General features: G+C 42.0%; 1 protein-coding gene across 6 annotated transcripts in view; it reads right to left on the reverse strand.

Annotated features, from left to right (window-relative positions):
• LOC123767736 (lysosomal-trafficking regulator) overlaps nucleotides 1-11,189 on the reverse strand; it is a 154,513-nt gene that overhangs the window by 99,053 nt on the left and 44,271 nt on the right. For all 6 annotated transcript variants that reach the window (XR_011223929.1, XM_045757693.2, XM_045757696.2 and 3 more), the window contains exons 11-16: nucleotides 10,527-10,636; nucleotides 7,209-7,440; nucleotides 6,768-6,882; nucleotides 6,149-6,252; nucleotides 3,317-3,430; nucleotides 2,488-2,642 (exon numbers count right to left, since the gene is read on the reverse strand). Coding sequence is in view for 5 of the 6 variants with exons in the window: in XM_045757693.2 (XP_045613649.2) it covers nucleotides 2,488-2,642; nucleotides 3,317-3,430; nucleotides 6,149-6,252; nucleotides 6,768-6,882; nucleotides 7,209-7,440; nucleotides 10,527-10,636 (830 nt within the window). In the remaining variant the exon portion in view is untranslated. The remainder of the gene's footprint in view (nucleotides 1-2,487; nucleotides 2,643-3,316; nucleotides 3,431-6,148; nucleotides 6,253-6,767; nucleotides 6,883-7,208; nucleotides 7,441-10,526; nucleotides 10,637-11,189) is intronic.

An 11,189-nucleotide genomic window follows, 5' to 3' on the forward strand; every position in this document is an offset into this window, starting at 1 on the left:
AAAGTGTATTACATATTTAATAGAAACAGGAAGCACTACTGCATATATTATAAAGGTTCTCTCTTTTTCCTTTATTGAAAGTTCTTGTTCTTGCTACATTCACCTGGATAATTTTTATGGCTTTCTCCATATTTATGCATTACAGGCTTCTGCTTCATTCTTCCTGCTTTCTAACTTGGCTACTGTATACTGTACCTGCTAAGGAAATCTAGTTTTTTTCATATACTCTTTTTCACTGTAATTAAGCAATGCCTACCTTCTACATGTCAGAGGAAAAATTCAAATACCCAACTCTTCTGATATACTGTATATAGAACATTACAAATTACAAAGGCTTAAAGTTTCTGAACTTTGTGGGAAAAGCCTTATATAAACTTTGAGAAATTTATATTTATATCTATAGAAATTTATAAATCCTTTATGAGAATTAAATTCAGTTCCTAAATAAGAAAAAGAAAGATCATTACATATAACTGCGCAAGTAAGCCCTAAGTGCAATGTCAACAAATTGCTCAAGGCTTCATACCATAGCAGTCAAATCATCTGTCAATGTTACTTTAATAATAGTTTAAAATTATCTCTTAATAGAAACACAATTAGTTCTGCTATGACTAGTCAGAGAAAATATTGACGATTTGTAAATTTCAATAATAATGTTATGAAGCCAATAATTACTGAACAATATAGTCTCTTGTGACAGGGAAGGCATCACATGGGGGACACACTCAAAAGCCACATTTCCATTAGAGTAAATAGAAGGCTCACTCATAAGCTATATTGAATAGGGGAGCTTTCCTGTTGTTCATAGCTATTAGACATCCTCTAAGACCTCAACTATGGTCATTGTCTGCCACAAATTTAATCAAAGCCAAGTGAAACTCTAACTACCAGTTGCATTGTCTTGTTTGGCCACAGGTTGTACTTATATAGTATAGAGGATTGTTGGGTGCAGTTATGAGGAATGAAAACAATAATCAATAAGCGCATTGAACTATGTCTCATCCCAAACTGCAAATAATTATGATATAATTATATGTTTTTACTGTCACTGTAGCCTAAACTTTGCTGGCAGAAGAAAGTCTAACAACATCAGTTTGCCCACAAAGGAAGAATGCCACGGTGGCCATATTGGGACCTTCCTGAGTTTGAGACACACCTATGCTTCTTGCCAGCTACTGTTCTACATTTTAAATATTATTACAGTAACCAAAATTTATACTACCCAGTAATCAATCCTAAATTAAAATAAGCACAATGCCTGAAATAAATTCTAGTCTTCATTCCTTAGCAGTGCTCCCAAGGTCAGTTATTGTTGTCTTACATGTTGTCTGGTGTGCCATTCACCTACACAGTGTTTGTGCAGGGCGCATGAACAGCCAAGTGGCTGGCCCTTGGAATTAAGACCAGAATAGTAAAGTTAATACCTTGAATTAAATTGGAACCTAAATGTTCCACAATTGACTAGATTACCTAAATTCAAACCAAGTAAAATTTAAATAAATTAAACGCCCCAAAGTTTTGAGTGGTATCAAACAATTACAAACTCTCATGAAGTTCACTTCTCACCACAATTAATAACAAATTCACCACAGCAATACATCAAATATAAATGCCAAAAAATAATATTTTTATTGTAATCATATTCTATAAATAATAATAATAATAATAATAATAATAATAGTCCAGCAGTCCCCGTGGCGCAGTGGTAAAACACTCGCCCGGCACTTCGCGAGCGCCTTGGCCTGGGTTTGTATCTTGGTTTGGGAGGATTGATTGGGTGCCAATCCTTAATTGTAGCCTCTATTCACCAAGCAGTGAATGGGAACCTGGTTGTTAAACAATTTGGTAGGTCGTATTCCAAGAAAAATTAGGATTAAGAACCTTCCCGAAATGCTATGCGCGCTAGTGGCTTTACAAGTACAGTATGTAAGAATGCTTATATATATATATTAAAAAAAATAATAATAATACACAGAGAAATAACATTAATGTGATATATCAATGAACAACTCCACAGGAACCTTGATGAGGGTTCGAACCTATGCACTGGTTGATTAAAGCACGCATGGGAATACCCAGCGCATAGGTTCGAACACTCATCAAGGCTCCTGTGGATTTGTTCAATAATAATAATAATAATAATAATAATAATAATAATAATAATAATAATAATAATGAAAAAATTCACAAGAGCCTTGATGAGGATTCGAACCTACGCGCTGGATGTTCCCAGATGCGCGCATTGCGCATCCATCCAGCTCATAGGTTCAAATCCTCATCAAAGCACTTGTGAATTTGTTCATTGATATATCACGTTATTGTTATTTCTCTGCGTAATAATAATACTACTACTTTCTTATTATTTATAATTATTATTCTTAACTAATAAATTAATATTTATAAAGTAAGAGGGGCAGAGGTCTATCATTAAAACACAAGTAGATGATCACATGTTGAACAAAATAAAATCGTCTTCACTAATGTTACCTTTAGACTCCCTCCTCTCCTGACATTGATTGTGGGAACACAGAATGCCAGGTGGTGCCAGCTACCATCACACAATCCAGCTTTCACCACCGCCCCATGACTCAGTGAAACACTCTCCCTGTCCACCTCCCGTGACACACATACTTGCAGGCAATCTTGCAAAAAGAAACAGACAAGAGAAACTTTAAAAAACACTGTTATAAACTATGTCCATTGTCTTTTATTTTACATGTAAAGACAGAAGAAAAAAAGGCTCATGAAAGACACCAATCAAAGGTCATGCTTTGTTCTATTAATTATGTAAAAGGCCAGAGAAAGACTGCAACAACCAAACCTAACCAGAATCTAGTATTTATCATACAGTATTCTGTTTATACTAAATTACACATTACTTATTTGGGCCTAGGAAGTTTCAGCTGGGTTATTGATGAAATGGATAGTTTCTACTGAAGCCCAAAAAGGCCATAAGGCCATATTTTGTACATTCCTCCTCAGTCACCATAGGTATTATTTTTTGGAGGATGGATTGACATTATTGCAGTCTCACTATGGCTTACCCAACAGTCACTCCCACGCTCACCACACAAATAAGAAACAATAGTCATGTGATTTACAACTGCAACATGGCAGCATAAATGCATAACAAAGATGATTTTGAATTTGAAGTGAATAGCAATGTGGTCGATGTCGTATTGAGGGTTCTCTATAGTTTCGAATATTGACTCTCGAACCATATTTCTTAACATTTTCTAGTCACAAAAACACGTATTGGATAACATATACAACTATAGTACTTTTTAAATTTTATAAAGAATCAAACTGGGCTCACCTTTCATGGGATCAAGCCAAAGAGAAAACATCAGATGTTGAGTTCCAACAGATAGAACATGGAGCTTGTTTAAGCTAAGTTCACTACTAAGAGATGCATTCGACATCGCACCACCTGAAATGGGTTTCAGCTTTAAGCTATAACCAAGTATAACACATCATTACTAACAAAAATATATAATTATTTATGATTAATGCAATAGATTATCCCAAATGACTCAAGAAGTTACCACAAATGCAAATCATTCAAGAAGATGTCTTCAAAAGTTTAAAAATTTAGTATAATAACTTTCTCTGCAGTTAAGTTGCAGTACTACAATACTACATGTAATCACCAAGAGCACATGTAAATCACTACCCCCTAGTAGTTCCATTTAACTCTCCAAAATAAATTATATCAGCCATAGTGTCTACAAAAGTCGTCCAGTCTCCATGGTGTAGTGGTAAGACACTCGCCTGGCATTCCGCGAGCACTTTGTCATGGGTTCGTATCCTGGCCGGGGAGGATTTACTGGGCACAAATCCTTAACTGTAGCCTCTGTTTAACGCAACAGTAAAATGTGTACTTGGTTGTAACAACGATTCTTCGCGGCGGGGATCGTATTCCAGGGACCTGCTCGAAATGCTACGCATACTAGTGGCTGTACAAGAATGTAACAACTCTTGTTATATATCTAAAAAAAAAAAAAGACGGTTTAATGCAAAACTAAACAGACTGGCCAGGGGCAGTAGGGTCCATTCTTCCGTCAGGCTCACAGCACGGTGCAGGAATTCGCGGCGGCTTGGCTGTCACTTTGGAGGGTTCGGGTCGCTCAGGGTTCGACCATCCATTCAGATTGTTCTCCAGTGGTTCATTGCCTGAACCACGGGGATTCCCTTCAGTTCTTGCCTCTTTGGGACTGGTTGCTTCAAGTGGCTTGTCTGCTGTTTTTCAGGGTTTGGCTCTCCGTGTGGTTCATATCTAAGGAGAGTCCAATGTCCTGGAGGACGGCCTGTTTCGGTTCATTCCCCTGTCCATGGACTGGACAGTCGACGCCGACTCCTCCTGTTGGCTCTATAGGACATATGGGCTCCTGGAGGTGGACCTCTTCACATCGATGTCTTGGCGTTACCCGATGTATGTGGCACGGATTCCCAAATGCGGAGCACCTGGAGGGATAGGTTTACTAGGAGGGTAGGATTACTAGGGGGGTAGGTTTTCATGCACTGCCTGAGCCATCCTGGTCCTTAGACAGGGTGCTCTCTTATCTCTTCTCCTCGGTTCGTGTTGGCCCCTTTGGTTCAAGATTTTGTTTCCAAGGCTTTTTCTGCTGGCATTGGTCTCTGGGGGTTGGGTTGGTGAGGTTCACGCTCTCCTCCAGCGTAGGGGTTTTCTGCTCTTTCGGTCCTGGTAATTGGTTTGTTTGGTTGTAGCCCTCTTTTCTGGCAAAGAATGCGATGGCTACTTTCCAAAGGGGTCCTTGGGTCATTGATGCTCGGTTGTTCAAACCAGGGGTGCATCATTTGTTGTATCCGGTTGTGGCTGTTCGCCATTACCTGCGCGCCTCGGCTTCTGTGGCCGGGTATGAGCTTTGGGTTTATCCGGTTTCCATCGTTCACTGTTCCAGGGCTCAGGTCTCCCAGGTCGTCTGCAGGGTTCTCAAGTCTAGCCAGTCTGCGGTCTATCCTCATGCCCATGATGTTCGGAAGTTTGCTGCTTTAGCTGCTATCTTCGGCACCATGTCTTGGGTTGATATTCAGGCACAGGGATTTTGGAGGTCGAACAGAGTTGTAGCTACCCATTCTTTGGTCATCATTCGTGGTCCTGGGCGTTCATGTGTGGCTTTGGGTCGCAGGCTGCAGTCAGTTGTCTCGCCTTCGAGTTAAGGAGCGTGTGGCGACTGCCTCCTGGGAATGTCCCCTCTTTTCCTTATCTTTGGTTATGTAGCTCTAGGGAGCCAGAGGGTCTCCCCACAGAAAACCAGAGTTAAATGCAATGAAAAGCCATTTTCTGGATGAACCGCAGAGGTTCCCTGGCACCCTCCCTCCCTCCAGTTGGCGGTTTTCGCGTTGTTTTGATGCTTAGCCTCCGAAGTGGAGTTGCTGGGTAGCCAGCATGGGGGGTCTCTCTCCAGGGAAGGGGAGGGGAGGGCTACGTGGATGAGCAGCGAAGTGTAATGTTTGCTTGCTTCCTTGGGATTTGAGGGTATTCTGCATCTCTGTTCAGTTTTCGGTTGCAATTTTCTTACCATGTGGTTTTTTTTTTTTTATGCCTATCTTTCTGGATGCCTAATCCCGGTCGATGGCAGTTAAGAAAAAAAACCCAACCACAGAGAATTTTCTAGGGTCATTGCTCCCTGTGCCTCTCTGAGGGGACTAAGTTCTGGTTTGTGGTACTCGATAGGCTGAACTCCTTTGACTAATGCTCTGGTTTAATGAATTGCATAATAGCCTGATAGCTCCAGGGAGCCAAAGGGGCTTCCCATAGAAAAACCAATTAGCACTGCCAAAAGGTTTACCCATGTCAAGTTTGACTAAAACCACAATCATGCTGGCTAGTGACAATGTTGCATTGGATTTTTAGCAAGGAGAACTGAACAAGATGATACACTGAGATATAAACCATAATCAATTGATAATGTATATAAATAAATTTAAATAAATTTATAAATAAACTGATAAATAATTTTTTTAAAATAAATATAACCAATTAGGGGAGGCAATAAAACCACACAAGGCATAACAAGAGAGATGCAGGTATGACTATGGCAATTTGTTTGAAAGACACCTTTATATAGCCTATACAGGGTGTCATTAATGACTAAGATACTTTTATAAGGTAAGTATGACTTACGTGATAAAGTACATCTGGCTCCAGCATCAAAGTAGCCTTCAGATCTACAGCTCACAACCAAACTTGACTGGGACGAAAAACGTTGCTTGTTTTCTGGTCCTGATCTGCATGGAAAATGTGAAATTTATCATCCTTACTTCAGATGCTTTTCCTTAAATACGCCTTAGTTCATTTGCTGAAATAAGGGAGCTGTAAGTTCTAGAATTTAATGCTCTATTTCAACAAGCAGCAAACTTAAGAATGTCATTTAAGCATCATTGAAATATTAAACAAATAATTCAGATTAATAATTCATGTCGTCAGGGACGGCAGCCATTTATGAAGTATATACTGTATGCTGTATAAATATATACGTTAGGCTTATATCGTGGTCCCCCAAAGGTTGAACTACTGACCATTTCCAGGATGCGACCTCACAACAGTTGACTATCTCCCGGGTACATATTTAGTGCTAGGTGAACACAGGCATTATGTGATAGGAAATGTCACCTAATGCCAATGTCAAGAAAAATTATTCTGTTCAGGGACTGTCAGAAGAAATAAATTGGAATTGACATTTATTTATTGCATATGCATATAATCAGTAAACTGAGGGAGTGTTTTTTCTAGTCTTCATTACCTGTCACGCACACAAATCCAAGACGTACTGGCAAGTCCAGAGTTGTAAGGTGACCAATCAAGAGTCCGAGGCACTGGGCACACTACACACGAGACTGCCACACAGGACATGATCCCTGACAAAGACATGATATTCATTTTCATTACAAATTGTACTGTGCGCTAGTACTGCAATGGAAACTTAAAAATAGATACTGTATAATTATTGAGATGTCTGATATAAGTCATAGTCCCATAAAGGTCATTCCTAAAAAAAAAAGGGCTGCTATCTTCAGACCCTGAGAGTGTATATACAAACTGCTAATATCAAGTCTTCATATATGAATAGCCAAGAGAAAAACAAAAAGCTACTCCACACAACAAATTTGTTTGACAGAAGTGTACACTACAAATAAAAAGGATGAAAACACCAAATGAGTTAAAAATATTTAACAAAACTTACCATGTCTACAATGGCTCTCATGAAGTCTAGTTATTGCTTCAACAACTGGAGATGAAGGAACACGTATGTTGACAAAGGATGCTAGACTCTCTGTCAGCGAGCCGTGTGATGCATTTAGGATAGGAGAGATAGAAGCAGCAGCAGAAGTGCCATGACATGGGTAAGGTAAAGCCCACTGTGGCTCACATCCACTGCTTTCCAGGACACGAGACAGAGCATGGAGTAAAGTCTCCTGAAAAGAAGAGGTATATTGACATAAAAAAAACAAGCACTGAATGTAATGAAATGCCATTTTCTGGGTGAGACCCGGAGGCTCCCTGAAGCTATACTGGGCTGATGTGTATATATTAGACCGTGGCAGCAGTTAATCAATGGAGCTCTAGGCCTACCGAGGACCACTAGCCAGAACCTGGCCCTCTCAAAAAGGCATGAGGAGCAATGGCCTATAGACACCCCCATGTAGTTGGAAGCAGTCTGTCTGCCATCTACCAGGTCAGGCACTGTTATGACCCCCCACATACGTCATGTAAATATTGGTGTTATTGTATGTGGAGGTCATAAGCTCAGTCACATATTTTTCGTTAGCTTACTCTTATGCCTCTCTCTTACTATTATTGTACGGAATAACAGAAGTTTAGGTTCATACACACATATATTGAAGGTATGTATATACAGTGAATAAGTCATAACAACTGGTGACCGCGTAACTGCTGGAACTTCTCCACTATCCCCTCCCCCCCCGCCCCTGACCCTTTGTGAATGTCTCCAGCAAGTGTACCAACTGTATATAAAAATGACTTCCTTATGTGTTCACACATATTGACGTACATGCTTAAGTACCATGAGGTTTTGTATATTATATTGTGTATATCTGTTTGGACTTGTTATAAATATGCCCACTTTGTTGTTCTGTTATTCGTGGGACAAAGGGTGGAGTGACTTGCCATGTTGGCAACACAGTCATTCTCGGCCGTCGAGGCCGTTGGCAAATCACCGCTCCCTGATTTCCCAGAGAGGCAGACGTCATACGTCTAGTCCCCTGGTTCTGTTCCCTTGGAGACGTACTTTTGCAGGGTTTTTCTTTCTTTTTGCTTTGTTTGCCTGGCAGGAGGTCTGCCTTATGTGGCTATCACTCCACTTGTGTTTTTGGTGGCCCTCCTCTTGGCCCCCATGGTTGTACACATCGCAGAGGGTTCAGCTTTTAGTTTGATTGCTTGGTAGCTCTGGGATAACCGGTTAGCAGTACCTTGCCTGGGCTTCCCTTAGCAATCACCCTAAGGGCCCCTGGAAACCCCCATTGGGGCTCATTGGTCTGATGGAGGAGTCCCCTGAGTCCCCCTTGAGCAATGTTCACCTCGACTTTGGTTTCAACCGCACCCCCCTTGTCCTTCCCCTCTTGTAGTTCATCCTGCTCCCCCCCCCTCTGCTCCAGGCTCCCAAACTTCTGAGGGTTTTGGACCAGGGAGCCAAAGGGGCTCTCCACAGAAATATTCAGCGAATATCATGTATGTGCTATACCTTTGCACCATCCAATGCATGTAATACGTGGAATTATAGTCAGTGATACCTAGTAGTAGTAGGCATCCTTCAGTCTCAGGAGACTATGGAGTTGCGCTCTGATTGTCAATCCTGGTGCAGCGTCTGGTGTGACTAATGAGGCCAATCTGAGAATGGCAGTCCATCCCACACTGAGCACAAACGAAGTCCGATTCTGGTTTGTCTTCCTGACTACTGGCTATCCTTCCCTGTCTTTTTGCCTCCAATTTCATGGCAAGTGACTCCTCGAACTTGGAGAGACCTCTATGAACAGACTGCCCCAGGCTGAACGGTCTGCGGCCAGTGTTTCCCATGTAGCAAGATCGACGTCCATGGCTTTCAGGTCCCTCTTGCACACGTCTTTGTACCGTAGCTGGGGTATGCCTGTTGGACACTTTCCCTGTGTCAGCTCTCCATACAGGAAATCCTTGGGGATCCTGCTGTCGCCCATTCGCACCACGTGCCCGAACCAGTGCATTCGTCTCTGTTTCAGCATTGCGTACATACTGGTGATTCTAGCTCTCCACAGGACATTGTTGTTTGTCACCTTGTCCTGCCAGGTGATGTCCAAGATGTGTCGAAGGCAGCGCATGTGGTAGGCATTCAGCTGTCTTTCCTGATGGGCGTGGAGTGTCCAAGACTCACTGTCATAAAGGAGAGTGCTCAGGACATAGGCTCTGTAAACCTGAATCTTTGTATACTCAGTCAGCCTATTGTTGGCCCACACTCTCTTTGTCAGTCTGGATATGGTAGTAGGTGCCTTACCGATGTGTTTGTTTAGCTCCGTATCAAGAGAGAGAGGGAGTCAGAGATTGTGGAGCCCAGGTACTCGAAGTAGTGAACGACTTCCAGTTTGGAATCGGAGATGCCGATGTCAGGTGGGGAGTCCACTCCTTGTACCATGACTTGTGTTTTCTTCAGGCTGATGGTGAATCCGAAAGCCTGACAGGCCTCGCTGAAGCGGGTCATGAGCCGTTGGAGGTCTTCGGCTGAGTGGGCAGTGACTGCTGTGTCATCAGCAAAAAGGAAGTCGCGCAGACACCTCAGTCGAACCTTTGTCTTGGCTCTCAGCCTGGCGAGGTTAAAGAGCTTTCCATCCGACCTGGTCCGGAGGTAGATGCCTTCTGTGGCAGATCCGAAGGCGTGCTGCAGCATAACTGTGAAGAAAATCCCGAATAGGGTTGGAGCCAGGACGCAGCCCTGCTTTACTCCACTTCGGATGTCAAAGGCGTTTGATTTTAGGCCATCAAAGACTACGGTGCCCTTCATGTTCTCATGGAAAGATCTGATGATGCTGAGGAGCCTGAGTGGACATCCAATCTTAGGAGGATCTTCAACAGGCCATCCCTGCTGACGAGGTCGAAGGCCTTCGTCAGATCTATGAAGGCTACGAAGAGTGGCTGCTTCTGTTCCCTGCATTTCTCCTGCAGTTGTCTGAGGGAAAAGACCCGTGGACGGCCCGAAGGATCTGTAAGTTGCGCCGATTTGGGCGGGCTTTGTAGACTGCCAAGGCGTTTCTCTTCTCTTCGATGACAGGTGTCATCTCTTCCAAGTGAGCCTCGAACCAGTCTGCCGACCTGCTGGTCTTCTTGCCAAAGGCGGACATGGCAGCGTTAAACACAGCGTCTCTGAAGTACTCCCAGCTTCATTCCTCAAACATAATTACCACTGTATAGTCTCATAGCTCACTTTTGGTAGTAGAAATGTCAGAATAGAGTAAAGTTAAAGAGGGTTACAGATACCCTCTACAGATACCAGATAAAGAGGGTTACAGATACTCACCAGGGGAGGTGCTGAAGATTTGAAAAGAGCCAGGAACTGGGAAAGGTCAGTGGGTGTGAGACACCAACGACCCACCTCAGCCCACACCGCTACCACAGTCCCCACCACATCTGCCAAACAATATACTGGATTTTCAAATATTCCATACCTTTAAATATTTTGAATTACTGTACCAGTACTGTAATATTTTCTAACTGTAAAAAATAATAGAATACATATTTTTGCACATTTACACATTCAAACAAAATTAAACAATTTTCTAATGTAAAATTAAATTATAACAAATATATTATTATTTTTGTACTTACTTACCTTCTTCTATATGTCATGTAAAATGCTGTCATGTAAACTCTCTGATCTAATGCATCGAAATTTGAGATCGAGCATTTTTCTCGCATTCTTTGCCCTCGGAACGGACTTTCCAGACAGAAAACTAAAATTTGTACTTTCACCTTTATCTCAAAAACTGCTAGGAGCAACATCACACTCCTCTGCCATCATCCTCACTCTCAAACGTTGATTACTTTCTATATCAATTAAACCACACTGTAAACCATCTTTGACAATTCTAGCATGTCTTAGTGTACAATCTGGGTAGCATGTAGTAGCCAAAATATGTGAAGGAAGTCAGTGCTCATTGACATGTAAACATTCATTGACCTC

The sequence above is a fragment of the Procambarus clarkii genome, chromosome 67, assembly GCF_040958095.1.
Source record: "Procambarus clarkii isolate CNS0578487 chromosome 67, FALCON_Pclarkii_2.0, whole genome shotgun sequence".
Lineage (NCBI taxonomy): Eukaryota > Metazoa > Arthropoda > Malacostraca > Decapoda > Cambaridae > Procambarus > Procambarus clarkii.